Genomic DNA, 21,888 nt, shown 5'->3' with positions numbered 1-21,888 from the left:
GCATTTCAGTCCAGGACACCAAAAAGTGTATAAACTCAAAAATACAAGATCATTGTGTACATAGCAGAAAATAACTGGTACAATTACAAGACAGGGGAAGGCATGATGTTTAAGGCACTCGATGACATATGACTTTGCAGCAAGCATTTAGTTTTTTAAGAGAGGGTATACATCTTTTTAAAAGTATGTTTGATATTATAATTACATCATTTCATTTGTCTTCCTCCTCCCTTTAAGCCCTTTCATAGTCCACTGTAATAATAAAGGTATAGTATACTAAAAACATAACCAGTGACCATTAACTGAGGTTATCAAGCACTCTGTGGGATATCGCTGTGCTATATGCTTTATGGAGTTGGAAGCTCACTCGTTTCGTTTACACCAGTGTCAACACAAACAGGAGCTGTGCGCCAGAGTGTGCTGTGCTGCCTCCCCGTAGCCATGCGCTGAAGCTGGCGTAACGATGGCTATGCCATCAGTAGGTGAGAGGAGACCATTGTCACGTGTGCCGTCAGTTATTAACCAACATGTCCTCATGTGGCTCGTGGCAATATTTTTTTGTGAGTGTGCACACCAGGAATAAACCTTCTTCAGGGGCTTCTTTCTAAGTGTCACCTTACCTTCAGGTTAGAATGCCCTCTTCCCGTTTGTCTGTTTAAAATGAAAATCAGCCTGTTGTGTGGTGCTTGTCAATAAAAAAAAAAAAAAATCCAAGGGCACGGGAGCAGATTGCAAGTTCACGGCAGTCTAAGCCACATGGCAAGATCTCATTTTAAACGATTGAGGTCTGGGGCTGTCTTATCAGGGAAAGGTTCTTATCTAGCACGGGCGAAGGTCCAAGGCCTGGTTTCTTGTCTCCAGCACCACGATAACAATGATAACAATAATAGGGATTGCAATAAAGAAAATGAGAATTAGAGCCAGAGTATTAATTACTGGACCAGGCTGGCTGGGATCAGGCTGGGCACAGTTTAACTATATGGCGACAGTTGGTACAGTCACACTTGTATTTAATATTATCTCAGGCATGTCTCTCAGCTACATTTTATAATCAAAGCATTATAAAAGCAAGTCACTTAAGTAAGAGTTCTCTCTCTCTCATACTTTTGTGCTTAATTATCTGTTCTTTGTTCTTTTTAGACAAGGCCCTATTGTGTAGACAGGTTGGCATCAGCCATTTTTTCTCAGCCTTCCAAGTGCTAAGATGTTAGAGTTTTGAGTGCTACACTGGGTCAGTGGGGTTCAGTAAGGCAATTTCTTATATCTACATGTTTCTTCCAACATTTATAGTGGATACTTGTTTGTTTGTTTGTTTTTTGTTTTTTTTTGTTTTTTTTAGGTTGCTCTCAACTCATTGGCTGCTGTCACCAAATAATCACTGCAAAAAACACTCACATACCCATACTCAAACACATAAGCTCACATGCATACACACAAACACATAAGCACACACAAAAAAATACATAAGCACATACACACAAACACATAAGCACACATGCAAACACACAAACACATAAGCATAGACACAAACATATAAGCATGCACACACACACAGATTCTGCATCAGGGGCATGGAATAATAATTTGAGACAAAAGCTGTGTCATCAGCTTAGGTTATAAAAATCTGATTAGAGGAGAAATTCAATGTAGATCAGTTACATTATTTTCTTAAAGGGAGGCTGGACTTAAACAGGCAAAGCACACAGTAGGGAAATAGCCTGAGCACATACACAAACAGACTGAAACAGAGTACACAGTTTTAAGTGGCCTAAGGCAGATTATTAATTTTGTTGTTGCAAGTACTGTCAAATGTTTAGTCTCTAAAGGCAAGGGATATTTTCAATAAATGCTTTTCTCACACCTAAAATTTTTGAAAGATTCTTTTTAAAAAACGTGACTTCTGTCCATCAGTTGGCTTATGAAAGGTCCTGGCAACTGCCCACAATGTTTGCCCACAGTGTAACAGGCAGGTAAGGATATCTAACTTTGAAATATGTGACAATAGATGTTTGAATAACAGAATTAAGTCCAGAATTTTAATCCTATTAAAATGGAAATTCTTTGATAATGAAATAGGAAATATCCTTAGTTATAAACAAAGCAGAAGTCTGGAGCTGGTGGTGTATACCTATTATCCCAGCACTGGAAAGGTAGAGACGGGGATTACATTTGCAAGGCCAGGCTCTGCTACCTTGTGAGACACTGGTTTCCAAAGTAAGCAAAGAAAAGACCAAGAAAAATACCAAAATCCGGCCTGTGAAATAGTAGAAAACAAAACAAAAGACAGAAACAAGCATACAAATGAAAGAAAACAAATTAGACGTACAAACAGGATAGAGACATATAAAGTAAAAACGAGATACCTTCTATAATTGTGCTCTCTGCCTCAGAGAGCAAAGGGGACACAGGGCATCTGGGCATTGGACAGAAGGGGAGTGCCACATATGTATGGGGGTCACAGGAAAAGAAGACAGCATTTGCTGTCAGAGAGAGAGGAACGGGAATGACTTAGTAAGACATTAAAATTTGACAGGATCCTGGGAGTATAACTGATTTTCCACAGGCACAGATGGGAACAAGAGGGTCCCTGCAGAGAGCACCGGTATGAGAGGAGGCCTGAGCCATTGGCAAGTTTGTGCAGCACGAGGTATATACAGGTTGATGGAGAAAGGCAGAAGAAAAGTGTAGCAATTTGGGATGATACTATGGAGAAATCAGAGCAGCCACTTAAATTGCAGAGATTATGGGATTGTCTCTTCTCTGAAGGGTATGTGTTTGTGTGTATGTGTGCATTTGTGAAGGTGTGTATTCACATATTCATGCTTGTGGTCATATAGATGCACATGCTTTGTATAGCATGTGGATGCTAGAGTTCAGTTTTGGCTGCCATTCTTCAGGAGCTGCCCACCTCATTGGACCTGTTGATTATGGTAGGCTTGCCGGCCAGTCAGCTCCTAGGACTTCCTGTTTCTCTCTCCCCAATCCTGGGATCCCAAGTCCCTTCAGCCCAAAATCAGCTTCTCATATTTGCATAATAAATCAACACTTTATGAACTGAGGTACCCCCCTAGCAGCTGCAATGAAAATTGGTTTATTTATTTATTTTTAATTTTTTTTATTAATTACACTTTATTTACTTTGTATCTCCCCTCTAGTTCCCTCCCTCCTCCTCTCCCAAACCTTCCCTTCCTTCCCCTTCTCCATGCATGCCCAAGTCCACTGATAGGGGAGGTCTTCTTTTCCTTCCTTCTGATCTTAGTCTATTATATCACATCAAGAGTGGCTGCATTGTCATCTTCTGTGGCCTGGTAAGGCTGCTCCCCCCCCTCAGGGGGAGGTGATCAAAGAGCAGGCCAATCAGTTTATGTCAGAGGAGTCCCTGTTCCCATTACTATGGAACTCACTTGGACACTGAACTGCCATGGGTTACATCTGTGCAGGGGTTCTAGGTTATCTCCATGCATGCTACTTGGTTAGAGTATCAGTCTCAGGGAAGACCCGTGTGCTCAGATTTTTGGTTCTGTTGCTCTCCTTGTGGGGCTTTTGTCCTCTCCAGATCTTACTATTTCCCACTTCTTTCATAAGATTTCATGTACTCTGCCTAACAGTTGGCCATAAGTCTCAGCATCTGCTTTGATAGTCTGCAGGGCAGAGCCTTTCAGAGGCCCTCTGTGGCAGGCTCCTAACTTGTTCCCTGTTTTCTCCTTCTTCTGATGTCCATCCTCTTTGCCTTTCTGGATGGGGATTGAGCATTTTAGCAAGAGTCCTCCCTCTTGATTAGTTTCTTTAGATGTACAGATTTTAGTAGGTTTGTCCTATATTATATGTCTATATGAGTGAGTATATATCCAAAAGAGGCTCAAGTACACAATAGACATTTGCTCAACCGTGTTTGTTTTTTGTTTATTTTTTTAATTATTTTTTTAAATTTTTAAATAATTTTATACATTCACTTGTATCCCAGCTATAGCCCACTCCCTTTTTCCCTCCCATTCCTCCCCTCCCTCCCTCATCTCCTCCCTGCCCCCTTTCGAGTCCACTGAGAGGGAGTGTCCTCCTCTCCTTCCGTCTGGCCCTAGCTTATCAGGTATCTTCAGGATGGTTGCAATGTCCTTATCTGTGGCCTAGCACGGCTGCTCCTCCCTCAGGGGAGAGGGGAAACTCATGAGTTCATGTCAGAAACAATTCCTGTCCCCCTTATTAGGTAACCCACTTGGATACTGACCTACCATGGGCTATGTCTGAGCAGGGGTTGTAGGTTATATCCATGCATGGTCTTTGGTTGGATAAACAGTTTCATAGAAGACCCCTGTGCTCAGATATATTTGGACCTTGTGGGGCTCCCTGTCCCCTCTAGGATATACTAATTCCTCCTTCCTTTATATGATTCCCTACACTCTGCTGAAGGTTTGGTTATGGGTCGCAGCATCTGCTTTGATACACTACTAGATAGAGTCTTTCAGGTGCCTTCTGTGGTAGGCTACTGTCCTGTTTCTTGTTTTCTCCTATTTCCAATGTCCACCCCCTTTGTACTTATAGATAGAAATTGATCATCTTACCCCTGGACCTCTTTCTTGTTTATCTTCTTTAGGTGTACATGTTGTAGTATGTTTATCCTATCTTATAGGTCTATATAAGTGGGTATATACCATGTGTGTCTTTCTGCTTCTGGGATACCTCACTCAGGATGATTTTTTCTAGATCCCACCATTTGCCTGCAAATTTCATGATTTCCTTGTTTTTAATTGCTAAGTAGTATTCCACTGTGTAAAAGTACCACAATTTCTGTATTCATTCCTCCACTGATAGACATCTGGATTGTTTCCAGGTTCTGGCTATTACAAATAAGGCTGCAAATGTTGAACAGCCCTGTTGAGGCTTGTTGAGGCTTGTTGAGCTTGTTGAGCCATGGTTGAGCAAATGTCCTTGTTGTGTACTTGAACAGCTTTTGGATATATGCCTAGGAGTGGCATAGCTGGATCTTGAGATAACACTATTCCTAGTTGTCTGAAAAAGCGCCAGATTGATTTCCATAGTTGTTGTACCAGTTGACATTCCCACCAACAATGGAGGAGGATTTCCCCTTCTCCACAGCCTCTCAAGCATGTGTTATCTCTTAAGTTTTTTATCTTACCCATTCTGATGGGTGTAAGGTGAAATCTCAGGGTCGTTTTGATTTGCATCTCTCTGATGGCTAGGGATGTTGAACATTTCCTTATGTGTTTCTCTGCCATTCTATATTCTTCTACAGAGAATTCTCTGTTTAGCTCCATACCCCATTTTTTAACTGGGTTACTTGGATTATTGCCTTTTAACTTCTTTAGTTCTTTATATATTCAAGATATTAGTCCTCTGTCAGATATAGGGTTGGTGAAGATCCTTTCCCAATCTGTAGGCTGTCATTTTGTTCTAACGACATCACCCATGTTTGTAGCAGCTTTATTTGTAATAGCCAGAAGCTGGAAACAACCAAGATACCCCTCAACTGAGGAATGGATACAGAAAGTATAGTACATCTACACAATGGAATACTACTCAGCAATAAAAAACAAGGAAATCATGAAATTTGCAGGTAAATGGTGGGAACTAGAAAAGATCATCCTGAGTGAGCTATCCCAGAAGCAGAAAGACACACATGGTATATATTCACTCATATAGACATATAATATAGGTTTATTTATTTTTAAGAACTTGTCTCTCCATCTGTTCATAGTGCACATGAGTGCAGACATCCTTGGAGGACAGAAGAAAGTATTAGATCCCCTGGAGCTGGAGTTACAGAGGATGGTCAGCCACTTGACGCAAGAATTGGGATCTCAATTCCAGTCCTATGCAAGGGTGCAAACCCTATCACTGAGCCTTCGCTCCAGCTATTTTGTGAAAGTTCTAAATAAGGGATGAACAGTCAGACTTGTTTCTGATTTAATTCCTGGATTTATTAGCAGGTCAGCATGGGAACAAACTGGGTGAGGAACCCGATTAAGAGACAGCTTTATGCAGGCTACCCGAGAGCAGCTGACAGCATCAAAAGCCATTGTTAAAACAGACACGAAGCCTTTCAGCAGTTAATACCTGTGATTATGAAATCGAAACACCTCATTCTATTAACCAGGATAAGATGCTCTCAGGAGGTGTGGCTGGCTTTGCAGGCAGGAAAGGGCTGAGGAAAGCCAAGACTAAACAAAAACAGACCCATCAATTCAAAGCTTCAAAGTGAATCTTCTTGTAAAGGTGGAAACAGAGGGGTGCTCAGAGCTAAGCTGCTTCTAACTGGCCAGGCTGGAGGTGTGACTATTCTCTCCAACTTTGTCCTAATCCCACCTTCCCTCCCCCTTCTTCATAGGGGAGGTCCCCCTCTCCTTCCTTCTGAACTTTGCCTCTTTCTCTTGGAGTCCCAGACAGTTATGTGACCAGAGTGCTGGCTTGGTGCTGTGTAACTGCAGCTTATAGTTCTGTTTTGGTTCTGTCTTTCAGAACTGGTGCAGAAAACAGCGGGACTTCCCCTCTGCTTTCACAGTAGAAAGGCACGAATGCCCTCAGGTCACCAGAGGCAACTTTCAGAGATTTAAAATACATCCCTTTGCCCAGGAGACTTACTCATTTCCATCTAGAAGACAAAGAGGGGGGTCTCAGACTCAAACACTTCTGTATTATTTTACGTCTTTGTTGCCATCCTCTCTATCTTTCAATCCTCTGGCTTCTTTGGCTGAGCCTTGTGTCCAATGAAGCTTTTCTAGTATTTCCTCAATGACTCTCTTGAACTCATTCGTGAAGGTTACAAAAAAAAATGATACCTCATAGGAGTAAGACAATTCTGAAAACTATGGCAGGTGTACTATGGACAAAGATTTCCAATAATTGAACTGAGGAATACCTCACTTACCGTATTCTTCTTTCTGTTTTATAGCCATGAAGCTTCTTGAGTGCTTTTACATCTTTCAGCCAAAGCACGTCTCTGTTTCAGTTCTTGTCATTGTTTTGGTTTATTTTTTTTTATCAATAGAAAATTTATTTAAAGTTTTTTTTCTCATTTTTTGTGTTAAATATTTTTTTATTTTTTAACTTTTATTAATTACACTTTATTCACTTTGTATTCCCCCATAAACCCCTCCCTCCTCCTGTCCTAATCCCACCTTCCCTCCCCCTTCTTCATAGGGAAGGTCCCCCTCTCCTTCCTTCTGATCTTAGTATATCAGATCTCATCAAGAGTGGCTGCATTGTCATCTTCTGTGGCCTGGTAAGGCTGCTCCCCCCCCCCTCAGGGGGAGGTGATCAAAGAGCAGGCCAATCTGTTTATGTCAGAGGAGTCCCTGTTCCCATTACTATGGAACTCACTTGGACACTGAACTGCCATGGGCTACATCTGTGCAGGGGTTCTAGGTTATCTTCATGCATGCTACTTGGTTAGAGTATCAGTCTCAGGGAAGACCCGTGTGCTCAGATTTTTGGTTCTGTTGCTCTCCTTGTGGGGCTTTTGTCCTCTCCAGATCTTACTATTTCCCACTTCTTTCATAAGATTTCATGTACTCTGCCTAACAGTTGGCCATAAGTCTCAGCATCTGCTTTGATAGTCTGCAGGGCAGAGCCTTTCAGAGGCCCTCTGTGGCAGGCTCCTAACTTGTTCCCTGTTTTCTCCTTCTTCTGATGTCCATCCTCTTTGTCTTTCTGGATGGGGATTGAGCATTTTAGTCAGGATCCTCCCTCTTGATTAGTTTCTTTAGATGTACAGATTTTAGTAGGTTTATCCTATATTATATGTCTATATGAGTAAGTATATACAGGGTGTGTCTTTGACTTTCATTATTAAGCATCTCCCCTCACTCCTCTGTCTCACAGACTGCCTTTCTTTTTGACCTTATGTTCTATGACTCCCACTGTCTTGACTCATACTGAACAAGACAATAACAAACACTACTCTTCAGTCCGTCAAGTATCCCTTCCAATTCCACCCTCCTCCACTATTGTAAGTCAGAACGTCGGCCTCAAGTTCAAGTACAGGAATGACTGAGAAGAGCAAGGATTTCCCAGGGGCCTGGACCAGCAGCAGCCTCACTTGGGTGGTGTGGGCAACCCTGTTCTTGACTCTGTATATTGAGCACTGAGAAGATGCTGAGGGGAAAGCAAGAGTGCTCATCCGGTAGGAGACAAGTAAGTGCTAAGTCCTAAAACAAGCTCACATAAACTAATCAATATATAAAAATAATAAATGCCAAATTGGTGTTTTCCAGGTTATAACCCAGGTAATCCTAACAAATATACTGTCCATGGTTTAAAAATTTAACCATTTTCATGTGGGTAGAAGCTACAGTCCTTAAGATGTATGCTCAAGTATGCAACAAGGACATTTGCTCAGCCATGTTCGTAGCAGCCAGAATCTGGAAACAACCCAGATGTCCCTCAATTGAGGAATGGATACAGAAATTGTGGTACATTTACACAATAGAATACTACTCAGCAGTTAAAAACAAGGAAATCATGAGATTTGCAGGCAAATGGTGGGAACTAGAAAAGATCATCCTGAGTGAGCTATCCCAAAAGCAGAAAGACACACATGGTATATACTCACTTATAAGTGGATATGAGACATATAATATAGGATAATCATACTAAAATCTGTACACCTAAGGAAGCTAAGCAAGAAGGAGGACCCTGGGTAAGATGCTCAATCTTCACGCAGGAAGGCAAATGGGATAGACATCAGAAGAGAGTGAAAACAAGGAACAAGACAGGAGCCTACCACAGAGGGATTCTGAAAGACTCTACCCAAGGGTATCAAAGCAGATGCTGAGACTCATAGCCAAATGTTGAGCAGAGTGCAGGGATTATTATGAAAGAAAGGGGAGATGGAAAGACCTAGAGGAGACAGGAGCTCCACAAAGAGAGCAACAGAACCAAAAACTCTGTGTACAGGTGTCTTTTCTGAGATTGATACTCCAACCAAGGACCATTCATGGAGATAACCTAGAACCCCTGCTTAGATGTAGTTCATGGCAGCTCAGTTTCCAAGTGGGCTTCCTAGTAAGGGGAACAGGGGCTGTCTCTGACATGAACTCAGAGACTGGCTCTTTGATCACCTCCCCCTGAGGAGGCGGGGCAGCCTTACCAGGCCACAGAGGAAGACAATGCCAACAGTCCTGAGGAGACCTGATAAGCTAGGGTAGATGGAAAGGAAGGAGGACCTCCTCTATCAATGGACTTGGAAAGAGGGTCATGGGAGGAGAAGAGGAAGGGAAGGCAGGATTAAGAGGGGATGGGGAGCTATAGCTGGGATATAAAGTGAATAAACTGTAATAAAAATTTTTAAAGATATATTAAATAAAAAAGCAAAAATAAAGTAAAATAAAATAAATAAAACCAAAAAAGATAAATGAGAAAAATGCTTTTGCTTTCGAAAAAATAAAACAACATACATTAAAATTATTTCTTTAAAAATCATAAAAGGTAAAATTTTTGGTCTTTAAAATCAACTATTTTTTTTTTTAAATGCTCAATGACTGATCTAGCCCAGATTTACATAAGTAGCTCCGACTGGCTTATACTCATAGTTGTTATTAATGGGAACAGCAGCTTCTATACATGAAATGAGCTGCGGGGGGGGTGGGGGTGGGGATGGGGGAAGGGATCATCAGTTACAGTCTTAATTGAGTTATTGTGGCAAAAACCAGTTTGTGTTGCAAATTTTAATCTCATTATCATTTAACTCTCATTAGAAACTGGCTGTGCTTTCTCTGTTCACCTCAGAAGCACACATTGTTTCCCTTGGAAAAGCTTTCTGAAAGAACAAGAACACAAGCAGACTTAAATTTCAGCATACCTGACTCCACCTAATTGCCTAAGGAATCTAAGGAATGCTTTATCGGTCATTTCTACTGTTTCCACACATAGCTAACACTTAAAACGACAGTGCACAGGATAAATTAAAAGAATGTGCACACAAGGAAAAAAAAAACATTCAAGATGCTCAGTGCAGCTCTCATTAAGTCTCCAAATATCTGCACTTAATGGTGGGTTCCAACACAAAGTTGGAAAACTTCTTTTGAAATTTGGATCGGTTCATTTTTCTCTCAGAGCCACGGTGGTATAACATGCTTCAGCTTTACTCCAGTGCTTTGCTGGCAGTCAGGGTGTCTCAGAGAGTGACTGGAGCTAATGAACTCAGTGCTAATGATATTGTAGAAAACTTCCTGGTAAACATAACTACACGTTTAATTTAATTGAGTTCTCATTGTTAAGAACACTAGGAAGGAGTCTCATCAGGATGTGCGACCTGCCTGGCGCCTCTCTTCACTGATGTGAAGCTCTTTAAAGATAGGTCTGCACAATGTGCTTTTGTTTTGTGTGGGCTGGGACTGTTTGTCCTCATTGGTGTGTGAATGTCATCCCAAGCATGGAGGTTTCGTTTAAGCCATTCCAGAAGAAATTAGATAATTATGGATTCCCGTAAAAAGAGCTCATGATGGCGTTCAATAGAAACTTTATCTTGAGACCCTACATATGGCTGTGAACTGGAGTCACACTGACAAGAAGACAGTGTGAGACCCCGCCACTGACTTAATGTGGCACACTCAGGAGAGACATTCTTCTAGTGTAAGAGTCGAGAGACCCTTGCCTTCAGTGGCACTCAAAGCCAACGAGAGCTCTTTTAGCTTATAGGTAGAGTGCAGTGTATCATCTGGCTAGTTCTAACATTAGCATTTTATATCATATATTAAATAATATAAAGAGAAATGTAATTTCAAATACCCCATAACATAGTTTCCCATTCACTGAACTTTCCTCTTTACAACAATTTATGCCCGGTTCAGTGGCACACGCCTGCAATCCTAGCACTCAGGGAGGCAGAGGCAGGAGGATCTCTGTGAGTTCGAGGTCAGCCTGCTCTACAAAGTAAGTCCAAGTCAGCCAAGGCTACACAGAGAAACCCTATCTTGAAAACAAACAAACAAACAATAAAAAACCTAAAACCGTGATTTGCCTTTTTTTTTTCCTTAAACAGAACCTCTATTATTTACCAGACATTTAATGTATTTTTATTACAAGGATGAATAAGATTTATTTTCTCAATAAGGTCCCATCCCAGGGAAAAATGAAGTTGTCCTCAGAGTTCAAACATTAATGCTTTCATGACACCAGTTTTTTTAAAAGAGTTTTGAAAGCACTGGGGCATAGGCATTGCCAAAGGGACTTTGCAAAAGGCAGTTGCTCAACTTTTGTCAAAAAATGAGTTAGCTTGTACAGGACAGATGGCTGGTTGTGCCAACAGGGCTCTCGTGGATTCCTTGTCTTCATTCTTCTAAAGAGGTCAAGAAGGGAAATTTGTGAAGAAAACCTGAGAGCAACATTTTCCTTTCCTCAGAAAAGGATGCAGCCTCACTGTGTCTAAGTGGCCGTTTTCATATTTCGCCTGCTTCGGTCTTAGATACACAAATATCTTTTCTGATATTTTTCTAATCAAATTCCCTCTTTTTGAGGAACCATTACAAGCACCATCAACAAAAACTCTAAGTTAGAACTGACCCGTACATGTTTTTCTTTGCCATTATCTCCCTGAAATACATGGAATGACTCTTCCGAGCACTAACGTTGTGTTAGATATTATCAGTAGCCCGAAGGTGACATTACGTACTCAGGATGGTGGCCAAGGATATGCACAAAGATGATGTCATTTTGTAGGAGGGACATGAGAGTCTGTGGTGTAGAGTGTGTCTGCTGAGTACTAGAACCCATGTCTTAAAGATAGCAATGACACTGTGTGTGTATGTGTTTATACATACATGTGTACGCACACACACACACCAAATGTACACAACATACATGTATGTCTTAAATCTTCTCATGGAACTCTTAAAGTGTGTATGTGTGTGTGTTTTCCTCTTTGATCTTTAAATTATCCAAGGCACATTTAATATTTGTTAGATTTAATTTTACAATTTCTTATTTTCTTCCTATTCACTTTCCCTTATTAACTGATTTGCCTGGGTTTAATATTTTTTTCTTAGCTAACTGCTGTTTCTAATGGTTCTAAGGCAGATAATCTATTTTAAAGACTGACATAAGATTAACACATCCTCTGATAGAATTTGGAGGACAGGTTTAAACAGGTGGTTTTTGTAGCTCACTTTAGGGTTTAGGAACCAGGCTATTGTATTTTTCTTTGTGTTTGATTTTGGCTTGTGTTGCTGTTTGATTCATTTGTTCATTGATGCTCACGTAGTCCATAGTGACATTTATGGATAAATCATATCCAAACAGTCATTGAAACAGCTAAACACCTTTCCAAATTCGTATTCTCAGTTTAGAGCACAAATTCTAGTTTTCACATTACAGTTAACATTTTTCCTGTTATAGAAATTATGGTTTAGATCTGAGCATTCAGTAGGTGGAGGCAGAAGGCTCTCAAATCAAGCTACATAGCGAGGCCCCACCTTAGGAAAAAATACAGAAGAAATGATGGTGCAAGAAAAAGGAAAGTTAGTGAGGAGCAGTGACATAAGTCACGCTAGCCTTTCAACCTCCTAGCCTTGCTCCATAGTGCCCCTCCCCACAGGGGTGACCATGGAAAAAGTGCCTCTACGCATGCTCTGTACTGGCATTCATCAGTGCCACACTCCTGGTTGACCGCAGAGGAGGGGCTCTGCCGCTGTCTAATCGACCCAGTTTAAGCCTTTAAGCAGATAATACAGGGGCTTACGGGCTGATATGGGGCAGGCGAAGCAGCTTATTCCTCACTTCTGAACATTGTGTCAGGTGAATCAAGGGCAAACAGTAGCTAAAGAGTCTGATAGAATATCTATTTCATGTTTCTATACTTAGATATCTTCATTATTGGAGGAGAGTGCTTGATTACTGTTAGGGATTTGAGAGGCCTGATAATCAAAATTTCTTTCATTTCTGTTTGAACTAAGCACATCAGTCTAAGAGAAAGGAATAGGAGAAGGGCAAGAGAATGGCCTTAATTTCACTCATTTGTTTACCTACGGGTATGCCCTGATGCTCACTTCTCTTGAGCACACTTGATAACGCACAGAAACCGCCCCTCTGGTGCAGCTCACGGTGTAGACTTCAAGATGAGAGAAGAGGGATGGACCCCGGGGGCTTGCTTCCCATTCTGTCCTCACACCATTGCTGGCTGGTGTGTTCATGAGCCTGGCTTCCCTGGAGTTAGTGCTGAAATGTGATCAGGCAGCTGGGCACAGCTAATGAAGTCAGCATTTGCTGAAAAACCTGAAGATGGAGAAGAGACATTCGTAAAGGTCTCAGAGGTACAAAGAGCATTTCAAGTCCAACGATTATTGTCCTATCTTTTTGCTGAGCGTTAGGTAGACTGTATTATGTAACTTTAAAATATTTCATTCCACCCCAGTCCCAACACCAGGCCCCATACAACATTGTAGAGGACCTATTCTCTAAGCATTGTCCTTACTATTTTATGAAAGAGGAGAGTGAGTCTTAGTGAAATTGTTTAACTTGCTCAAAGTGCAGTAATTATAATAGTTACGAATCAAATCCAGACTTGTCTTACAGGAAAACCCATTCTTCCCACCCGGGTATTTCATATACTAAGAAAATCCGATGACATTCATCCAAGCAAATTAGAATTTTTTGGTTGAAAATCACTCTGAAACGATGTAGTGAGAATTAGATGAGTCACTGATATATAGAGTGTGCCTTTTTTAAAAAGCTTTTTAGTTTGAAATAATTTTAGACTTAAAGAAAAAATAACACAGATTTCCCATTGGGCCATTGCTTGGCTTCGTTCAGTATCAGCATCTTGAATAAGCATGCCACAGTTACCTGGATTTTCATATCCCAGCACCTGATGGTGATTTTGATCTGGAGTTGGTGATCACTGACTGACTACAGAGTTGGGAAATGAATGAATGGGTTTTACGTTTTACACTACAGCTTGGGTGTTCTGTTGTGGATTTATGTCACGTATGTATGAAGCACATAAAAGGAGTCTGAGGCTTTGATTTGAATGGTTACTATAGAACTAAATTCCACCTTAGACTTGGTGAGGAGGAGACTTTTAGAATTATGAAACTACTTCAACGCAAAGGAGGTTGGACTAACAAGATGACACAAAGATCACAGCACAGAGACTATGGTGGAAGGTTCACTAACTCTCTCTTGTGTGTTTGTGTGTGTGTGTGCGTGTGTGTGTGTGTATGTTTCTTCTCACACTACGAAGTGAAGGAGCCAGCAGTTTCCAGTCTGTCCCATATCTTCTGACAGGTTGAACACGAATATTAACCCAAACTGTAGAAGCACCTGCTTTAACGGGAACTTTACATGGATCATTCCAGGCTTCACTTGTTTTTGGACTGAGTTCAGTTGTGATAATGTGAATTTTCTGACAGTGCTTTCTGACCCAAATGCAATTTATTCCAACTTCTTAAGCAGAAGAGTATGTAATCTGGTCAAAGGTAATGTTAAAGGCACAAAATCCTTATCAATAGTTTAATGCATCTCAATTAGCCTGTTTTCTCACTTGCTACTCTTTTCCACCTCTTGATAACCAAACTTTAAAAGGTATTCATATAACAAAGTCTATAAAGACAATAATATAGATTTATTTTTATTAGGCAAGGTTGGTGTTCAAAAATTATATGAAACAGCAATTTTCTCAAAAAGTTTAACTTTCTAAAGCTCTTCTTTATTTTATGTTTAGATGGAAGATGTCATAGCACGTATGCAAGATGAAAAAAATGGAATTCCTATCCGCACCGTCAAAAGCTTCCTTTCCAAGATACCTAGCGTCTTCTCTGGTAAGTGGGCAGCTGGCATAGCTGTTTTCTTCAGTATGTGTCACATAACCGTTTATAAAACCTTGAGTGTGTCATTAAACAGCAGCTTAGGAGATGCTATGGCACATTCCTCATGGTGTTGAAACCCTGGAAATAAGCGTAAGACATGATGTGAGCCAAGAATACTAGACCAGCATGGAGTCACTTGGAAAGACAGAATGGGCACATATGAAATAAGAAAAGAACAATGTGAAAATAAATAGTGATGTGTGAAACCATGCCATGGAGACTAGGTGTGGAAGTCAAGAGTGTGAAAGAAAAGCAAGGAGAAGTCAGGGAGGGAGTCTTGAAACATTGCTGCTCAGAAGTGGAAAGGCCTAGAAGGATCATATCATGTATGGACACAGGCACATCAGCTATGCCAGAGATCTGGGCAGTGACGCAGTAGCAGGCAAGGAACCACATATGAATGGTTGCAGCTGTAATTTGAGTCTCTAAAAGCCAACCACAGGACTGAAACTCTGACAAATGGGTGTGGTAGAGAGGCTTTACATTTTTGCATAGGATATTATGGTGAGAGATTTGGGGAGATGGCTCTGTTAATAAAGGACCTATCACACAAGTTTAAGGAATCAATTTTGGCTCTGCATAACCCATGTCAAAAGCTGGGCATGGTGGTATGCTCCTGGAACGCCAGCTTCCGTGGGTGAGGGCTGAAGCAGAGATGGGAAAATTCCTGAACCTCGTCAGCCAGCCAGTCTGGCCTAAAGATGAGCTTCAAGTTCAGTAATAGACTGTTAAAGATGGAGAACAATGAAGGAAAGACATATGGGGATCCAAAAGCGCACCCTCATGCATCTATATGCACATGTGCATGCATACACACACATGCACACACACACACACACACACACACACACACTGCATCATACATTTTGGGTATAAGAGATGTTGGCTGGAGGTAGAATAAAGGTCATGCACAGAGAGGAGAGGAAGCCTGTCTGCATATTGAGAACAATAGAACACAAGGGGAAAGAGAAGCAGAGAAGATAAAGAAGGGCATTTCTGGTTCCTAACACCTATTGCTCTAATCCTTGAGGCATAGACTTAAAGTTTCTATGAGTGCCTCATCTCCTTCATTTCACCCAAGACTCCCTCATCAGACACCTACCTTTGTTTAGCCATGTGCACTGCTTCTTTTTTCTAGGCTTTTTAAAAAGCTTTCGCATATTAGGATTTAATTAGTTACAGGAGCAATGCCCCACAACACATGGTTGCAAAATGATAGTAATACTGAGATTGTGTGTTTGGGCTTGACCGAAGCTCATCTGGAACGTGGCTGCCACAAACCGATTGGGAAGAATAAGAGCCTGTAGGAGTGAACGATTTCAAACACACACCGCAGATATTCCAATTTGTTAGAACTGAGATGAACATCAGTATTTTCAAGCTGATAGGTTCTATAAAAATGCCATCTGTTACCTTAAATGCATTTTAAGAATAAGTTTCTCCGGAATTTTGATTCAAGGAAGCAGGCTCTGATCAAATACACACTATATTTCAGTTACCCTACAGAGTTGTGGGGGCTAATATTTTAAGTACACTGGAGAAATACAATATATTAAATGTCCAGGTTGTATCACAGAGCAAAATGTGTTCTCTTAGTAGAAGTTTGGAAAGTTGTTTGTCCAATGAAGCCTATTGCTTTGAAAGCAAGACAAAAAAAAAAAAAAAAAGTTAAAAAGTCAGTTGTGGGGAAAGAATTACCCAAAGGCTGTCACTATCCAATTTGATTTGACAAAAGTCCTGGCTTACATGTCCTTAATTGTGAAAGTATAGCTATTATGAGAATTGTCTGTCATGGTTACCAAACCCAAGGTGGGAGTGGTTATTTGGTTGCTATTTTCTTAACTTTTTAAGGATACTCTCAAAATACTTACTCCGTGGTCTCTAAGCTGCTTAGAACATTGAAATAAGTTTACTGTGCAATAAATTACTAAGAAAATACTGTCTTTGAAGATATATGCGACACTCCTCCCTGCTTTTTCTTAAACAACAAGACCTATAATTTTATTCTTTTGTATTGTCAGGAACTTCACTGGTAAGTTTAATATTATATTCATAGTTTCACCGGCCTCATCATATATCTATTACTTATCTTTAATAGTTTTTTTTTTCTTTGATTTATTGAGGAAAGGCTCTCATGCTGTAGTCCAGGCTGGGCTGGAACTCATAGTGGCCCTCCTCTCTCTGCCCCCTAATGAAAGGCATGAGCAACCACAACAAATCACAATTGTTATATATCTTTTTGTAGTACTGGTACTTGATTGTAGGACCTTGAGCAATTGGGGTGCAAGGCTCTATCCTTGAGCTTTACACCAGCTTCCTTTTCCTTCTAATAGTTGCTTTTAATCTGTGGTGTGTGTGTGTGTGTGTGTGTGTGTGTGTGTACTGGTGCATGGATATCTTCTTCAATTGTTTGTCCATGTTAGTTTTCGAGACAAGGTCTTTTCCTGAACCTTAAGCTCCATATTCTAGCAGAGTTAGCTGACTGGAGAAAACCTGTGGTCTGCCTGTCTCATCTCTCTTGCATTAGGGTTATAAGCCTGCCTCTATGCTTGGATGCTTTCCATGGTTTCTAGGGACCCAAACTTCAGATCCTCATGCTCATGCAGCAAGGCTTTTACCCACTAAACATCTCCCCAGTCAGTTGTTCTTTTCTTTTCTCAATATGTGTCTGAGCACTGAGATGCAAGTACAGTAAACTGTCAAGTTATATTTAGGAGACACCTGAGATGAAAATTCTGAGACAGTGTCTGAGAAATGTCTTCTGTGTGTCTAGGAGTAATTTTTGCCTCAGATCCTCCCAGTTCAAGTAAGGTGTTCTATAAATGGACTTTGGACATAAATACTTCATCACAATATAAAATGAAAGATGAAACTCAAATATTACCTAGGAAGTTTTATTAAAATGTTCCCTCAAATTTGTACCATTGTGTCTGCAAATTGGAAAAAATAGCTATAAAGTTAAAGGCACATCTGTAGCTTTTACTGAGCATTTTCTTTAAATCAGTTTCATAAATCACAGTTTACATGGAAACAATTTTTCTAAAGTTCATATCCTGTATTGTACGATGTTTATTCATCTCGCATCTGAAATCTTTTGTGAGGCAATCCATGACCCCGTGATCATTTGAAGACGTTTTATATTAGAGTCTGAACATAAGCACAAAAGAGACTCACATCAAAAATAGAACGGAAAAGTTCATGAATACTAGAGGAAATAGTTTGAAAGTGTTTGCTTGTTGTAACAGTATTTTACAGCCATGCTATTTTATTTTGGCTACATGCTATTTGAAAGAATCAAAATTGACAGTATTGGCATTTTGTTGCTTAATAAGGTGTTGAAAGAGTGAATTTTTGTGCTTTATTCACACATCATACATTATAAGTTTGAGTATTGTTTGAATGTAGATTTTTGGTTTATATAACCATGGATGTTTGGAGGCTAAGGATCTAATAAGCTTATAATATTTAATGGTTCCTTAAGTTCTGATGAGAGGAATATTTACTGTTTTAATGTTTCTCTAGGATGTGAGTAAGCCTTTGAGGTCTGTTCTGCTTTTTTTCTTCCTTGAGACTCAGTGTCACTCACTGAGAGTCCAGATCGGCCATGTATTTATTAATCTTCCTTCCTTAGCCTCCTGAGTACTGGGGTTGCAGGAGTACCACACCATACCATGCTGACATTTTCTTTGTTTCTACTGATAAGGATGTATCTTTATATCAACTTTGGCATAAATATTAATTAGTAATTTAGGAAACTGCTACATAGTTAGAAGCATTAAATACATTAATTTCTTTTTACAATATTCAAAGCAGTTGTTGTTTGTTTCATAGAGAAGGATTTGGAGGGTCGGGGGGCCCAGCCCCTCAGCCCACTATTTTAGAATATGCTAGTATTTAAATACTTGGAGGCAGTTTTGAAACCTTTGCCATTCTGACCTCTGGCTTGAGTTTTTCTTTGTACAAAACACCTATTGTTTCAGCATGATGAAGACATGCTATTACGTGTAGGTCTCTGGGTACTATGGATGATTTTGTCCATCTTCTAATCTGCAGACTCTCCAGATAGAAATCTTTTGGAATGCTTATTAAAAAAAAACCAAAAAACTCTGGTCTTTGTTTCTTCTGTGGGTCAGCATGACATTGACTCAATCTCTAGTTTCGCTGAAGTTTGGAAATTAGACCTAAAGATTTCTTAAAGTTCTTCTTCTTCTTCTTCTTCTTCTTCTTCTTCTTCTTCTTCTTCTTCTTCTTCTTCTTCTTCTTCTTCTTCTTCTTTTTTCATAAATGCTCAATTCAGAGAACTAGTGATGGAGAAAGAAAAGGTAGCTTAGAGCTGGCTACCCATGAAATTAGGCTTCCCTAGGCTGACTGTCCTTGTGCAGATTATGATAGAACAAATTACACAATGGTGGGTTGCCCATTCTCTTTCTTTTAACAATGTTACTTGTGCTTATGAGTTTAAGTATGAATTAAGTATGCTAATACATTTGTGTAATCCATACTTTTTCTTTTAACTCAACTTCTAATACAATATTTCTACTTGACAATCTCAAATTCAACATGTCCAAAATGAGATTCATCATCTTATCCTTGCCCTCTTCTCATTTTCTGCAATTATACAGGTTATTACATGAAAAAATGTTGTCATCTGACTCTGTAGCCTCCTCTTCTTCAGTTTCTTCTGCCATCAGAGGCTGTCAATGTCTTGTTCAGAGGAGCCATGAAATCCTTTGTTGTCTAATCAAATCCTCTAGTATGACTCTACTCTGAAATAGGTTGTTTCCTCAGAATTAAGGTCTACCCCCACTTTGCATGCAGTCCTCTCTTTCTTCACAACATGGTTATGCTGGTGTTTTCAAATCTTAAACCTGGCCCCATATATTCTTTCATTTTACAAGAATGCCAAATCCTTAGCAAGATGGAAGCTTTGTCTTCTTCTTCTTTGTGAAGCCTGCCAAAGACGACAAAGGAAAACCGGCTGACAGGATACAGGCACATGAATGTAGTTGGTGCATTTTTATGCAGCATGGTGGACTTTGTAGAAAAAAGTGTAAACTCCTAATGAATGGTTAGACTTGGAGATTTAGATATAATTTTTAACAAAGGATGATACATTGTGAAGAAGTGGTCAGAATAAGGAACAGACTTTTAGGTTAGAGAAGTAAATTGTAGAAAAATCAACAGGAACCGTATTGGGCAGTGGTGGTGGTGACGGTGGTGGTGGTGGTGGTGGTGATGGTATGTGTTTGTTTTAATGGCCAATGAAGTTATTTTAACCAGCTTTGTTTATTCAGGCTCATTTGATGTCCATGCTTCATCTCTAGCTGAGAGCACATGCTGCTCTTATTGGCATCAGGAAGTGCCTTTCTTATGGACTAGATATGCTTTGTGTAATGTACAAAAGATGGAAAAGCAGGGAATCCTGCCCGTATATTCTATTTAGCTTAAATTGTCAGTGTACCCAAGTGGTTTATTCTGCTTTCCTTCATCCTTGAACAAGTACATCCATCATTATTAAACTCTTGGACCTCATTTTATAGTGCTGCCTTGGTTATAGCCATAAAAATCACTGTCCAGCTCTGTCTTCATCTCATTATATCTTGCCATGTATATCCTGCTGCCATGTTTTTCTGTCTGAAACACTGCCCTTCTCCCACTTTCTCTGCTGAGAAATTTTATATTTATATCTAAACTGGTTTCCTTTCTTGCATCTTCTCCTAATACCATGCTCTTTTCTATCAGAGTACTTTATTCCATCTAGTAATTATAAACTCATTCAAAGTAGCAACTGACAGTGTCTAACTTCTTGACAACCATGTAAACTGCAGGAGGACTCCATTTGCTCACCCCTGTCATCCCAACATCAAAGCTAGCATCCAGCACTGGAATTATTCATTAGACATTTGTGAGATAGCTAAACAATCATTGTAATTTTTAGTGGGAATATTTGCTTTCAAGTTGATTTAGAAACTGGGTACACTTTCATGTTTGTGTAGCTTTGTCAACATATGCAAATTATTTAGCTTTAGAAAAGGACTTGTAAAAACCAGTTTAATCTTCTCAATGACATTTGAATGAACAAAAATTCTCTAAAGTTATTTTTCACGGTATATATCACATAAAGTGAAACATGAGCACTAATTTTTTGGTTTTATTCAACTGGGTATTTGGAGCTGACAAAGCCTCAGGGTTGTAGAATCTTCTCTGATAATCATAAATTGTGTGTGACTTGGGTGTTTATGGCATTAGAGATGTTTTCTCTGGCGTGGAGAAAGAAGACACGGTCTGAGAGCACAGCACTCTATTCTAGTCAGAATATGAGAGAGAGTGAGACAGAGAGAGTGAGAAAGAGAGAGAGGGAGGGAGGGAGATCCTACATCCTCTTGTAGAAGCTTGTAGAGTCATGCCAGGGTTCCCAGGGTCCAAGGTATTGATTAGCAAAGGTGTAGTGTTTTTGTAAAGTATGAATCAGATTCATCCAGAAGGAAGGGAAACTTCTATGTCAGGACAGATGCCTGAAAGTATACCCATAACTCTGCAATAACAATTGTGGGAGAATGACATGAATGGAACATGTGTGGACACGAGTTAAGGGGAGAAGGCAGAGGACAGCAGCTGAAATTCTGAAATATAAGAAGAAATTAATGTCTTAATATAGTATTTTGTTTTGTTTATTATTTGAAAATTTTATACATGTATACAATGTATTTCAATCATGTATTCTTTACTCCTTGTGTTGTTTCTTCCTGTTTCTCTCCACTCCCAGAACATCTCTTGACTTCATAACTTTTATTTTTTTGTAAAACCCATTGAGTCCAATTAGTGCTGTCTTTACACTCACGGGTCTGAGCCACCTACTGGTCAACCTAATAGGGACCAGACCCCTCTCACCATGGTATTATGTATTAACTACAACATTTTGAGCATGCTAAGCAATTGCTCCACTGCCAAAATACACTCTCAGCTTTGTTTAAATCAAGGAAATATCATTATTGATGTTTAAAATGGGTTTCTCTTGAAAAGAGGGATAGAGAATATCAGTTTGTGTCTTATAATTGCAGCAGAGATTATG

The 21,888-nt window shown here is 39.9% G+C and overlaps 1 protein-coding gene across 5 annotated transcripts in view; it reads left to right on the top strand.

Moving 5' to 3' along the window:
• Rgs7 (regulator of G protein signaling 7) overlaps positions 1-21,888 on the top strand; it is a 377,413-nt gene that overhangs the window by 190,368 nt on the left and 165,157 nt on the right. For all 5 annotated transcript variants that reach the window (XM_060364733.1, XM_060364732.1, XM_060364729.1 and 2 more), the window contains exon 3: positions 14,672-14,768. In XM_060364733.1, coding sequence (XP_060220716.1) covers positions 14,672-14,768 — 97 coding nt within the window. The remainder of the gene's footprint in view (positions 1-14,671; positions 14,769-21,888) is intronic.

The sequence above is a fragment of the Meriones unguiculatus genome, chromosome 11 (genome assembly GCF_030254825.1).
Source record: "Meriones unguiculatus strain TT.TT164.6M chromosome 11, Bangor_MerUng_6.1, whole genome shotgun sequence".
Classification (NCBI taxonomy): domain Eukaryota; kingdom Metazoa; phylum Chordata; class Mammalia; order Rodentia; family Muridae; genus Meriones; species Meriones unguiculatus.
This window is presented reverse-complemented; position numbering and strand designations above follow the sequence as displayed.